The sequence below is a fragment of the Gavialis gangeticus genome, unplaced genomic scaffold (assembly GCF_001723915.1).
Source record: "Gavialis gangeticus isolate Ggan-Ray unplaced genomic scaffold, GavGan_comp1, whole genome shotgun sequence".
NCBI classification, from domain to species: Eukaryota; Metazoa; Chordata; order Crocodylia; family Gavialidae; genus Gavialis; species Gavialis gangeticus.
Window position 1 is genome coordinate 91,889,615 of NW_017729034.1, and position 14,483 is coordinate 91,904,097.

The 14,483-nt window shown below is 44.4% G+C and overlaps 1 protein-coding gene across 1 annotated transcript in view; it reads right to left on the reverse strand.

The window, feature by feature from the left end:
* Window positions 1–14,483, reverse strand: part of ECT2L (epithelial cell transforming 2 like) — a 57,695-nt gene that overhangs the window by 37,362 nt on the left and 5,850 nt on the right. Inside the window, exons 4-5 of the mRNA XM_019526947.1 lie at window positions 9,312–9,564; window positions 7,981–8,117 (exon numbers count right to left, since the gene is read on the reverse strand). Of these exons, the coding sequence (XP_019382492.1) occupies window positions 7,981–8,117; window positions 9,312–9,564 (390 nt within the window). The remainder of the gene's footprint in view (window positions 1–7,980; window positions 8,118–9,311; window positions 9,565–14,483) is intronic.

Here is a 14,483-nt window from a genome sequence, read left to right on the forward strand (position 1 = left end):
GACAAATTGAATGACCGGATCAAAAGAAATCTCATTAAATGCAATAAGGACAAATGCAAAGCCATCTACTTAGGACAGAACAATCCCATGCACCAGTACAGACAAGTACTGACTGACTAGGCAGCAGCTCAGGACCCTCCGGTTACAGTGGAACCTCAGTGCAGAAAAGGACCCTCAGGTTACAGTGGACATTAAGCTGAATATAAGCCAACAATGTGCCTTTGTTGTGAAAAAGGCTAACATACTGGGCTGCATTAGTAGGATTGTTTTCAAAAGATTGAGGGAAGTAATTTTTCACCCCAATTCAGCACTGGGGAGGCCATATCTGGAGTATTGTGTCCAGATTTGGGCCCCCCAAAAGGTTGTGGATAAAGGATGTGAACAAACTGGAGAGTCCAGTGGAAGGCAATGAAAATGGTTAGGGGGCTGAGGCATAAGACTTCTGAGGAGAGGCTGAGGGAACTGGGCTTCTTTAGTCTGGAGAAGAGGGGCACCTGTACACATCATGGGGTTTAATCCTCCATTAAATTAAATAGGTTTATAAAATTTAAAACCTGTTTATTTTGAAGTGTCACATCAGTGTTTGCACACACTTGGTTTTCAAACAGTTTAAGCCTGGTCCCCAGCTGGCACCGCAGGAGAGCAGGATGGTCCTGCACCAGAAAAACTTTTAAAGCATCTGGAAAACCCTCTCGTGCAAACAGTCATACTGTTGCAGCACAAGAAAGGGCAAAAAACATGGCATGTACAAAGGCCCGAGAAGACTGAGTGGGGATTTAATAGTGGCTTTCAACTACCTAAAGGATTGTTAGAAAGAGGATGGAACTAGACAGTTACCTGTGGTAGCAGATAACAGAACAAAGAAAAATGGTCTCAAGTTAGAGCAAGAGAAATTTAGGTCAGATACAAGAAAAAACGCTCACTGGAAAGGTAGTAAAGCACTGGAACAGATGACCCAGGGAGGCTGTGGAATCTCCATCCTTGAGGTTTTTAAAACCCAGCCAGACAAAACATTGGTTGGGATGATCTAGTTGGGGATGGTTCTGCTTTGAGCAGGGGTGCTGCCCCTTTCCTTCCCATTACGTTGGACTAGATGACCTCCTGAGGTCCTTTCCAACCCTCATTTTCTATGATTCTATGATTGAAAGAGACAAACAAAATCAGAGGTAGACAAGGTTTTTTGGGTAAATGTGATGTCTTATATTAGACCAACTACACAGTTGGAAAATTGTTGGAAATTTTTATTTAGTTGGTCTAATAAAAGATATCACATTTACCCAAAGAACCATGTCTGCCAATGTCCTTAGACCAACACAGCCATAACCACCCCCTAAAACAAAAGCAGATGCATTTAAATGTGTTTCTCAGGGCCACTCTACACATGCAGGTAAAGGTACAATGGGATCTAATGTGTGATCCATACAATCACACCTCCTGCCATGCCACATGCATGGCAGGAAACAGGATTGTGGGATCACACATTAGATCCCATCACATCTTCCTGCCAGTGTGTGAAGCCTCATTGTGCATGGAGCCCCTGGGGCTGGGAGATCATGGCAGCTACAGTCTCCCAGCCTCAGGGGTTTCATGCACCCTTAAGGCTGGGAGACCATCACAGCACCATGAACTTCCAGCTCTGGAGGTTTCACACACCCGAGACTCCATGCAGCCCTGGGGCTGGGAGATCCTAGTCATGCCCCAGCTGTTTCCTAGCATCCGTGTGGTGCTACCAAGACCCAGAGTCCACAGCTGCCTGAGCTGAAAATCCCCTCAGTTGTGGGACTCCTGGCCCTGGCTGGGCCTGGTGCACCCCTGCAGCTGGGAGCCTGGTCAGCTGACAGGGCTCACAGCTTCATGGGGGACCCTGCTATACATGCAAATCAAAGCTGGATACCAACCATAAAGTTAGTATACAATTTTGAGGTCTAACTTTATAGCTGGTTGGACATTTTTATGGCGTGATAGCTACTTTGCAGATGCATCTGGTTTCAGTTAACTACACAATTAACCAGCTAATTACATAATATCTATAATGTGTAGAAGGAGCCTCTGAAGAACAGAAGTACAGTAGTAAAAAATACAGCTGGGCAATTTTTTTTTTTTGCCTAAAACTGTTCAACTGAAAAAAATGCAATTAGGTCAACTGAAACTTTTCACAAATTATTATTTTTTTTTTTGATTGTTTCAATAAAAATGGTTTCAGTAAAAAGCATTTAGAAATTCAAAATATGAAAATGTTCATGTTCTATCCCATTTAGAATGAAATACTTAGGTTTTTTTGATACAATGTTTCATTCCAAAATTTCCTTCAATTGTATTGCAAAAAATTAAACCTCAAGAACAAACAAAACAAAACATTTCATTTTGCCAAATGAAAGGTTTTGTTCAAGTTGAGACCAAACTGTTTTCTGATTTCTTAGATTATAGAAGATTTTGAAATTTCAGATCAGTCTGAAATTATTTTTTTCAGCTTTTCAGAACTGCCAGCAGATCAGTTTTTGCAGATTTCTAGTTCAGACAGAATTCTGTAAATTGTACAACACAGATGAAACCTCAAGCATCACTCCAGCAATGTGCAAAGGCTAGCATATATAATTCAGTGGCAAGGGGAATCAGTGGTGGCAGCTGTCACAGGGCTCCCCACATGCACCACAGTTCGAGAAATGCTACTTTATAAAACCAAGACCCTAAATATTAATTTATGTGTGTAAAATAGGGCTACCCTAGAAACTCTTTTCCTGCTTTATGAGAATTATTCTGATTTAAAAATTTTTCCCATCCCAAACCAGAACAAAAAGTCAATCTTATTGACTCAGTTTGTAAATAAATTGTTCAGGTCATACGCAACATTTAATTTTAAAACGTTTTGTTTAGATTTCAGTCTTTTTGTAATTAAAACCCTTTTACTATGTTTACTGTAACTTTGAGGGGAAAGTCATTCCCACTCAAAAGAATGATACTTTTTTTGAAAATATCTAAATCAGCTGTTTAGACAATTTCAAAGCTATTTTCTAAAACATTTCAAACCTGCTAAAATAAGTATTTATAAGAGGGAAGGATGAGAAAAAGTACTTTCCTTGACTGGGAATTGGCTTCCTCTACCTTTATTTTTTTATTTCTGGTACCAGTGGGCACATATACACATACAAATGCTGCTGGATGGGTAAGCCATCCTGGGCAGGTGTCTACACATGCACACATTTAGGAGCAGATTTGCTCCCAATGGCAGCAACCCAGAGAGGGTGCTCCCACCATGCTCTGCCCCACTGCAGTAGGCTCTAGGCTTTTCTGATGGGGCCTGAGAGATTCCTCCCTGCCCCCAGAAGCTGCCTGTTTTGGAGGCAGAGACAATGTCCCCCTGCGCCGGCAGCAGGGAACTCCCAGCCCCAGCTCCCCAAGCTGGGGCAGAGGGCTTGGAAAGAGCTGCAGGGGAGGGGCAGGTCTCAGCACCCTGCCCCAACCTGCTGGTTGGGCAGCTATCAGGGGGCAGCTAGCAGCGAGGGACAGCTAGGAGTCCCAATCCACCGGTGGAGCAGTTAGCAGCAAGAGGCCCAGCTGGGGGCTCAATGCTAGCTGCCCCACTGGCAGATTGGGGTAGGGGGGCTGGGACTTGCCCCTCCCCCACAGCTCTTTCCAAGCCCCATGCCTTGATCACCTGATTGAGGCATGGGGCTGGGAAAAAATCTGCAGGGCTCAGACCTGCCCCAGACCAGAACTGTTCCTAGCCAGCCCCAGGCTGCGCAAGGAAGTCTACACATGCAGCTCTGAGCTAGCTAGGGACTGCTCAAAACAGGAAAGTTCCTAGGCTGCATGTGTAGACCTCCCCACATAGTTGGGGCTGGCCAGGAACTGTCCTAGTTCTGGGAAAGATCCCATCCAGCTCCAGGCTGGGCGGAGAACTCCCCATGCAGCGACCTCCTGGCCCCAGCTCTGCAGTCACGGAGTGGGGGCTGGGTGTTCCCTGCTCCTGGGGCAGAGAGACATTGTCCCCATCTAGATTCTGCTGCAGAGCCTGCCCCAGCAGCAGGCAGCTCCAGGGGGCAGGATGCAATCTCCTGCCCCCTGCTGCCCAGCTGACAGGGAGCAAATTTGCTCCCAGTCTCTCACCTACACGTCCTGCTGAGAAGAGTAAATTACTATGCAGTAAGGGTCTGCACTAGTAGATAGTGATGCTTACTACACACTAATTTGCTATATAGCACAGTAAAGTGTCTTAGGTAGATGCGCCCAGTGTCTTGTCAACCACCCTCAACTCCTGCTGAAGTCTGAAGAAACCCAAGGCACTCAAGACCTCAGAGGAATAGTTGTAAATAAGGTCCTGTAATGCATTAAGACTGATTTTTATGAAGAGAGCCAGAAGCCAAGGTAGATATGCACCATTGTAGGCTAACTAAATAAGATATATATAGACGCTGATGAAGTGAACTTTGGTTCACAAAAGCTGTGCTCTCATATATATCTTATTTAGTTAGTCTACGAAGGTACATATCTATCCTGCCTTCTGACTGACTTCAGACTAACATGGCTAATCACTTTTCTCTTTCATATAGAGTTGGATATGTAATGGAGGATTTTCTTCTTTCTGCGTTCATTGTCCATTGTTATAAATACTTGACTTTGTTGTGTTGTTTGGGTGTACACATCCAAAAATCTTAATTTATTTTTAAATTATATATTTTAGATGTATATCCCACCCTATCCAAACAGCTCAGAGTGTTTACAGTAAACAAATACCCACAAACAGTATTCCCCAATCAATACCAGTCATAGGAATATAGGACTAGAAGGGATCTCGGGAGGTCATCTTGTCCAGACACTACTCAAGGCAGGATAATCATTAGGGCTGTGAGAAGCTTCAGTCCCTGATTTGATTTGGCAGAGATTTGGCCCAATTCAGTGTCTGAATCTCCAAATTGAACCAGAGGACCCTTAATCTCTCTGAATCGAATCGGGACCCTCCAAATCAATTCAGAGAGATTTGAAAAAATTAAGACATTTGGACATAGACACAGCTTTAAATGTATTTTCTACATGCCTCTAGGTAGCAGGGGCTCGTGAATGCTGCAATGCTGGGGCATGTGGAGTCCCACAGAAGCATGGGGGCTCCCCAGTGTGCTTGGCAGAAGACCCAGAAGTGGACTAGAAGCACTTCTGTTCTACTTTCGGGTCCACTGGGGAGTGCTCTGGGGGACCCCCGCATCCGCCCCGGCTTGCGGTGACTGGTGCCTCCTGTGTCTGGGGGTGGCACCTGGGGTCCCCCTGCAGCTGATTGCTGAGCTGGGGAGGCATGGGGGGGGGCCCAGCACGTTCCCCAGCAGACCTGGAAGTGGACCGGAAGTACTTCCGGTCTACTTCTGGGTTTGCTGCCGAGCACATGGAGGGACCTCCCACACTCCTGTGGGTCGCTCCACATGCCCCAGTATTGCAGCATTCACAAGCCGCACGTGCTACCTCAAGGTATGTAGAAAAAACTTTTAAAGCTGCGTCTGTGTCCAAATCAGCATCGAATCTTCAGATTCAGATTCGGCCAAATCAAATCAGGGACAGTGATCCAAATCAATGAATTAAATCACTGTCCCTGATTCGGTCCGAATCTGAATCCGAATAGAATAGGACCCACTTTGCACACCCATAATAATCATGCATTAAACTATACCAGCCAAGTTTCCTTCTAAACTGGTCCTGAAGATGTCCAGGGATGGAGATGTCATAACTTTTGTAGGAAGCCTGTTTCAATGTTTGACTACCCTCATAGTTAGAAAGTTCCTCCTAATCTTCAGCCTACATTTTCTCTGCTGCAGTTTGAGCCCATTGCTCCTAGTTCTGTTCCCTACAGTCACACACAAAAAAAATCTATCTTCATCCTCCTTATAAATTGCCCTTCAGGTATTTGAAGCTGGTTATCAAGTCCACTCTCAGTTTATGATGTTAAGTGTTTGCAGGATTTGCCCTCTCTTTGTTAAAATATACAAGTCGCAGCCTTTGTAGCACTTACCAGCATATCCTGAAAATAAGCTTGCCACATTCTGTCATGACAGAGCTTGGATATCAGAACCTGGTTAGTCCCATTAGCCAGTTCTCATCCATACTAATTAACCATAATGGGCAGTAGAGCATGGTAGCCCCAGGCAAAGCACTGTGGTATTCTGCTTCTCAAAGCCAAACTAATTTGTTCAGAGCCTACTTAGGTATCTCTACACAGCACTGCACTATCTTACGTATTCATACCATGGGAGCCATTCTGAACCCAGCATTATTAGATATGCAAAGGCACACTATACTTGATCATCACCTGTATTTCAGACAGAAAACAATTCCATAGAATTTTCACTTACAGCACAACTATTATTGGTCTTATTTTCCCAGCCTTATCCATGGTACGGGGTACTTTACTCCACTAGTACACAGTAGGTGTACCTACACGTGTCCCTAGGTCACCTTTGTTACTGCTCCATCGTTTAGTATTTCCTTTTGAAAGTGTTAAATGATGGCACAGTAAGAGTCCGTATTGTGCCATGCATACTGTGCACGGTTAGTTTCAGCTGCTACATTGCCATACCAATGTACTATAACGAGGGAGCACATTGCTACAGCCATGTACTGTCATGTGTAAATGCATCCAGTAGGTGCATCTACATATGCTATTCATTCACAGTATTTTACCGTGCAATAAGCCTTCCCGGGAACAGATTTGCTCCCCATGGAAGCACTTCAGTACAGGGATGCTCCCATTCTGCTCTGCCCACCTGCAGCAGCCAGGGGTAGCTCCAGGCTCCCCCTTGCACTAGCCTGGAAGTTTCATAGATTTCATAGACATTTGGGCTGGAAGGGAGCCCAGAGGATCATCGAGTCAAGCCCCATGCCCCAGGGGCAGGAAGCCAGCAGGGATCATAGGATCCCAGCAAGATAAGCATCCAAATGTGTCTTGAAGGCAAGTTAGCAAGGGACATACCAGTCCCAGTGAGCATGGAGCCAGGAGAGGCCAGTCCCAGTGGGCATGAAGGCAGGAGAGCTCTGCCAACAGCAGCAGCAGCAGCAACTATGTCCTTCCCCCATGTATGTTGGGAGAGGACCTGATGCGCACGGGGCCAGGAGGGAGCTGCCCCTGCAGCAGTCAGAGCTCTCCTGGCCCTGTGCCCAGGACACAGCTGCCAGCAAGCCCCCTGCCAGACACAGAGTTGCTGAGAGCTGTCCTGGGTGTGGGTCAGCTGCCAGCAAGCCTCCTGCCAGGTGTGGGGGAACACGGGACTCTCAGGCAGCTGCCGACTGCTCTGGGGAGTAGGCAGGGGCTGGGAATCTGCTTGTCCTCCGGAGCTGCCAGTTCCACACCAGGCACTGGGACAGGGGGCAGAGAGCTCCCCGGTCCTGGTGCTGATTGGTTCCCAGCTCCTGTGGGTAGCTGGGGAGCTGAGTAGCACGGGGACTGGGACAAGGAGCAACCTGTCTCCTGTGGCCCCCTGCTGGTTAGGCCGACTGGGAGCAAATTTGTTCCCAGTATTCACAGGTAGCAGCTAACTACACAGTAGACTAATTTACTGTACAGTAAATGTGCGCACGTATAGACAGTGATGCTTTACTGTGCAGTAAATTAGTCTACTGTGTAGTAAAGCATCTCGCGTAGACACACCCAGCGAGTAAGAGGTGTGTAAAGATGGCAGAAACAGGTCCTCAATAAATAACGGCTATAAACTGTGCTGACTTAAATAGCATTACATAGACATAAATAAACAAACTGAAGTACTTTCAATAACTGCATTTCCATTAGTTCCGATTCAAACAGAATCTCTCTCTTAACACTGACAAGCAACTTCAGCATCCTGCACTAAGTGTTGGTACATGAAAAGAGTTGTCTGATCAGAAGAAAATGATGTGTGACAAGATAGATGCCTCATCTGGTAATGCTAGTAACAGAACAATGAGTCTGACTGATCTACAAAGGATCAAATGAAAGCAGGTTTTTGTGGGGAGGGAACCCAGTACCTTAATTATTAGCAAAGCTGCCTGAAGTCTGGTGCAATCTTGAATAGTCTGGGCTGGGCATGGCTGTAATGATGATTTTAAAAACCTTGAGCTCCATGTCCTGCTTCCCCAGGGTGGTCGTGCCTTGAATAAAGCCTCTAAAAAAGGAGCAAAATCGCAGCTGTTTAATCCGATGCATCTCCAATGCAATTTAAGCAAACACTGTTAGAAGCATAGAGGCAGTAATTAGAGAAATGATGAAGTGAAAAAAAGCATGATAGTTTTACATGGCAAACATTGTATTTTATCTAAATAGAATAATTCCACCTGAAGATCCCGATTATGCTAGGCTAGGAATTGGTCACTGTACTAATTGAATGCATGAAACAAAGGTGCAGTGTTGACAACTTCAAGCATTCAGAAATAACAACCTGGGTTTAAAAAAATACAGGATTAAAAAAAATACTGAGTTCTTTTTATAGAACTTGGGGCTTGTTCTTTTTAAGTGTTATCCTCCCAGGAAACCTAGAAACCTTCTTTAGAAAGAAAAAAAAAGAAAATGGAGATGAATATGACTCCAGGAACTGGGATCTTGGAATAAAGAATAAATATGACATTGGGAAGAGTGGACACTAAGGTGTGCTTTCCAGAATATCTTGGAATACTGCATTAATAGATAAATCCTTTCCAACATAGAATGAAGAATGGAGGAATCACATATGGTGAATAAAAATTAACAATCTATGTCTAATATCGAATACCCATGATTATTAGATTTGGTAGTCAAAAATCTCAATACGCTGTGGAATGTTTGTAAAAGTCTCTAAATTTCATGAAATTCCATGGAAATATTTTTGGTTGTCTTAGATTTTATCCAAATAATTTTATTTTAAAAAACCCCAACAACAAGAGTCCCTAACTTTTGGCTCAAATTTGATTTTATCCATAACAGTAACTAAAAATTCTCCAGGATGCATAGCTATTTAACTTTTTCCTCTCCAACCTTCATTGTTCTAAATTTGTACAACAGTGTATACTAAAATGCAACTGCTGACAATTTGATATTTTTCATAGCTTTTACAACTGACATATTTTAAAAACTATAATGTACATTGTTGAGCATGAATATTTTTAGTCGTTTGCTTACAGACATGTTACATGGTTTAGCAACTGTTACTGAAGAAAAATAATAATTTTTGTATTTCCAATTTTTAGTACATAACTTTTTTATATTGAAAAAAATTTAAACTATAAAAATTAGTTTTCCTAAGCAAATAGTCTTTGAATATTTGAATAGTTGAGCCTAGTTTATTAATTTTAAAAGAAAAATATAGTTATTTAATGTCACTGACTCTTGTGTAATGCCAGTCTTTCCTGAATCATTTTTCTCAGCTGTTTTTCTCGCAGCCTTTCTTCCTGCTCCTCATTTTCAAATTTTGGTTCATTGAGGGTCCCATAGATTTTACTGGCTTCCCTTGGAGTGAGGTAATCCAAGGTAGTTGCACAGGTGATATAATGTCGCTTCCAAGCACTGTGTTCATTGTCTGTTGGAGTGTATGGCAGGAACCATCCAAACTTGATGCATTTTGGCATCCACAAACAATCCTTAAGACAAGATGACAACAAAAGAGGGAAAGCAAGCTGTGAGGTAGGGAAAAAAAGTTTCTACTTAAAACCCTAAGATAAATTATATTGCTACTGGTTAAAACTTGCAGGTATTTTTTGATGAATTATCTAAAAATGTGGTAGGGGCTTTACAGAGCCTATGAATTATCTAAAAATGTGGTAGGAGCTTAGAGCCTGCTATGGCATTTTCTTACGTGCTCCTGAGAAGGAATACTCAAATCATATTAATGAATTCAAATACAAGCATTGCATTTGTTTTCTTAAAAATTCTTCATTTGGAAATACTGTGCTGTCTCCTTGATTGTCATATTTCATCTAAAAAGAATGCAGAAAAGAAAGAGAAGATTAACTGTTGAGCTATTATGAGCAACTTTTTAAGATCCATATTTATCTGTGTACGTTGTATAGCATTTATGTTTTATACTGGGCATGTCTACACATGCATTTACTCCAGCCTAGATTTACTGTGCGTCTACAAAAAGAAGTACTGCACTGTGCCAGTGGTGCACAATTATTTTTAGCTGCTACACACCATAGCAATGCGCTATAATGGAGCGTGTTGCTATGAGTGGCCCTCCTCTGGACCCTCTCAAGGTTATCCACATCCTTCTTGAAGTGCAGCACTCAAAACTGAACGTAGTACTCCAGCTGTGGCCTTACCAATGCTGCATAGAGGGGAAGTATCACTTCATTAGACCTGTTCATTATGCACCTGCTAATGCATGATAGAGTGTGATTAGCTTTACTGATCACTTTGTCACATTAACGACTCATGTTCAGCTTGGAGTCGACTATGACTCCAAGATCCCTTTGTGCCACTGTGCTACTTAGAAGGTCATCTCCTGATCTGCATATATGTTGGTGATTCTCTCTTTCCTATGTGCAGCACTTTGCACTTACCTTTGTTAAACTGCATCCTGTTCTGTACCCACTTTTCCAACCTGTCGAAACCTGCCTGAATCTGTTCCCTGCCCACCCGTGTGCATGGCCATCCCTACGGGGGCGTGAATCAGGGCGACCACCCTAGGCCCCATGCTTTGGGGGGCCCCGCAGAGCCAGGTGGAGCAGCAGCAGTGTGGAGCCAGGTGGAGTGGTGGCTCCGCATCCAGCTGCTTGCTACCAACCCTGCCCGCCACCAACATTGCTGCTGCCAATGGTGGTGGCAGCTTCTTTGGATCAGGGGCCATGGGATTGGAGTTGGGGCAGGGCCCCACATGGGCTAATTTGCCCCGGGCCCCACACCCTGCTCGGGTCACTTCTGCCCACGTGTTTACTTTGCCCCATAATTTGGTCTCGTCCACAAATTTGGACAGAGTGCTCTCCACACCCTCATCTGAGTCACTGATGAAGATATTGAACAGCACTGGTCCAAGGACTGAACCTTGAGGAACCCCACTGCCCACATCTTTCCACGTCAATACCGACCCATCCACCACCACTCTCTGGGTTCATCCCATAAGCCAATTCGCCACCCACCTGTCCATGTAATCATCTACATCACAGCCACTTAGTTTATCTATAAGAATGGGATGAGACACCATATCAAAAGTCTTTTTAAAATCCAAGTAAATGACATTGACCTCAACTCCTGCATTTAAGCATTTTGTGACCTGGTTGTAAAAAGACAAAAGGTTAGCCAGGCAGGATCCACCTGCTATGAATCCATACTGGTTGCCCTTCAGCATTATTTTTCCTGCTGGACTCCAACAAATGTGTTCCTTAATTTTTTCAATGGTTTTCCCAAGGATAGAGGCGAGACTAACCGACCTGTAGTGACCCAGATCCTCCTTCCTCCCATTCTTGAAAATAGGGACCACATTGGCCCTTTTCCAGTCATCTGAGGCCTGTCCTGAGCACCACGAGTGCTCAAACAGTCTTGCCAGTGGTTTTGCTATGACACTGGCTAATTCTCTCAGCATCCTTGGATGAAAATAGTCTGGGGCTGCTGACTTAAACATGTTCAGCCCCTCCAAGTGTCCCTTCACTAGGCTTGGACTAACTGTTGGTGGGCTGGTGTCCCTCTTGTGCCTGTCTATAATCCAACTGGGAGATGAGTCTTTATCTGTGCTCAGGAATACAGATGAGAAAAACTCATTGAAGAGCTCAGCTTTGTCACTCCTATCTGTCACCAATTACCCTAGTCTGTCTTGTAGGGGTCCTATGTTGCCATGCACCTTCTTTTTTGCTCCCTATATACCTGAAGAAGGACTTTTGTTGTCTTCAATTTTTTATGCCAGTCTAAGTTCCATTGCTGCTTTGACCTTTCTGACTGACTCCCTGCAAATGCGAGCCAAGTAGGTATACTCCTTCTTGGTGGCTACCCCCTTGCTACTAGGAGTAAGTATATTCCTTCTTGGTGGCTACTCCCGTGCATGCACAGCCCAGAACTGGCTGGGCAACTGACCAAAACAGGATAGTCCATAGCTACCTCCAGGCTGCAAATGCTTCCCCACACAGCTGGTGGCTGGCTGGGAACTGTCCAGGTCAGGGGTAGGTCCCAGCCAGCTCCAGGCTGGGTGAGGAACTGTCCCCATGCAAGGAGCTCCCGGCCAGCCACTGCTCCACAAACAGAATTGCAAACATGCAGTGGAAGTTGGGAAGTTTGATCTCAGCCCCACACCACAATTTCAGAGTGGGGGCTGGGAGGAAGCACCCAGCCCCTAACTCCATGATTGTGATCAGGGAGCAGGGGCTAGAAGCTGCTGCCAGGGCACAGGAAAATTGTCCTCACCTGGGCATGCAGGGTGGGGGTTAGGGTGCTTGTTCTCTGCCCAGCTCTGTGAGTGTAGAGTTGGGGGAGGAACAGGCTGGGGAGCTTGTTCCCCACCCAACTCCATGCAGGCAGAGCTGGGCAGGGAACAAGCTCCCTAGTCCCCACTAGCAGGGAGCTCCTAGCACCAGCTCCATGACCACAGAGCTGCTGCTGGGAGATGCTCTGTGGTCTTGGGACCACTACTGAGAGATGCTGATCTCCCAGAAGCAGCTCCACGACTCTGGGGCTGCTGCTGGGAAATGCTTATCTCCCAGCCTGAGCTCAACAGTCAGGAGCTCAGGCTGGGAGACCCTTATCTCCAAGCCCAAGCCCCATGTGGGGCTTGGGCTGGGAAATAAGGGTCTTCTACCCTGAGGCCCATGACTGCGGGGCTCGGGCCAGAAGGGTCTCCCAGCCCCCTGTATCCCGACTGTGATGGCAGAGCAGAGGCTGGGTGATAAGTATCTTATCTCCCAGCCCCCACTACCTAATCGCAGCTCCCTGCTGCCAGGGCAGGGGGATATAGTCCTTGCCCAGGCTTCTGTGGCAGAGCCTGCCCTGGCAGTAGGCAGTTCTCAGGAGCAGGGAGCAATCTCCCGCCCCCTAGTGCATGGCTGACTAGGAACAGATTTTACTTCTAGTCAGGCATCTACACGGGCACTACAGCGCCGTTACTAATGCCGAGTAAATGTGCTATTTGCATTTGCAGGTAGCAAATTTACTTGGTATTAAGGAGGTTTACTACAAAGTAAGAACGTGCATGTGTAGACACACATGCTTACTTCGCAAGTTAAGCAGCTTGTGTAGACATGCCCACTATGTATTTATATGGATAATAACAAACAGTAGCACTGTGGATATTCCTAGAGACTACACTTTAGCTTTATCAGTTTAAGTATGTTCTACAGCAACCACTAGAGAAAGTTACAGGTTTCAAAATGTCTAGCTGACCACACAGCTATAAGTTATTTACTCAGTTATGTTACTTGATCCATATGTTTAAAGTCATAAGCCAAAGCAGGTTTAAATATAGAGTCAAATCAGAAAAAATGAAATGATAAGATAGGAGCAGTCTTCTGGTCAGAGAGAAGAAAAATACCTTTATATGTAATTTAAAAAACTTGCTAGAATTGCGCTATACCTATACCCAGATTGCTCTGTCAGAAAACTAGAATATGGCAATGGCTAAATGGTTTTCTGTGAACAAACCATAATGGCAAAGTTGTGCCTTTCCCAGGTAAGAAAAAACACCTCATACAAGTGAAGCAGAAACAGCACAATTTTGTTCTTAGACTTGCATCTGCACTGGGGTTTTACAGGGTCAGAGATCATAGTTCTTCACACCCCTGTCTGACATGGCATTGCTGCATAGGCCTGGCCGTGGATAAGGTTCCAATAATTCATCAGAGTTAGCGAATTAAGTAAAGCAAAGTTTAAAGGTTCACTGTATCAAGTATCATAGAAATAACAGTCTGGTGCAAATCTTTCCCACTGTTTATAATATTTGTTTATAATATTTCATTATGTATCTAATTCCTTAGAAGTGTGGTAGATGGACACATGATAAGACTTTCATTGATAAGCACATATCTGACATATCTGGGAAAATATGAAATTCCCTTGAAAAATTATGCTATATACAAAGTATAAATGCAGATTTCCCATTTCATAGAATGATAAAATGAGAAGAGAAATATCAGGAACCACCCACCTAAAATATCCCATCCCAATGTTTGTCTAACCCGCACTTAAGAACTTCAAATGACAGATTCCACAACCTTTCTAGATAAAAGGTTGCTCAACCACCCTCATTGCTCAACCACCCTCATAGTTAAAAAGTTCATCCTACTATCCTACTTAAATTTCTGTTATCCCAATTCAAACAAATTACTCCTTGTCCTGCCCTCTTTGGATCAGAAAACAGCTAATCATCAATCTCTTTATAACAACCATTTTTGTATTTAGAGAAGACTATCAAATTTCATCTCAGTCTTTTCTCCAGACTAACTAATTCCATATCTTCCAAGCTTTCCTTGTAGGTCACATTTTCTAGGCTTCTCATCATTTGTGTTGCTTTCTTCTGGGTGTTTTCTCAAAGTGTTGACCTAAGCCAGAGCTCCAAGAAAGCAGACGCTGTGGCTGGAGC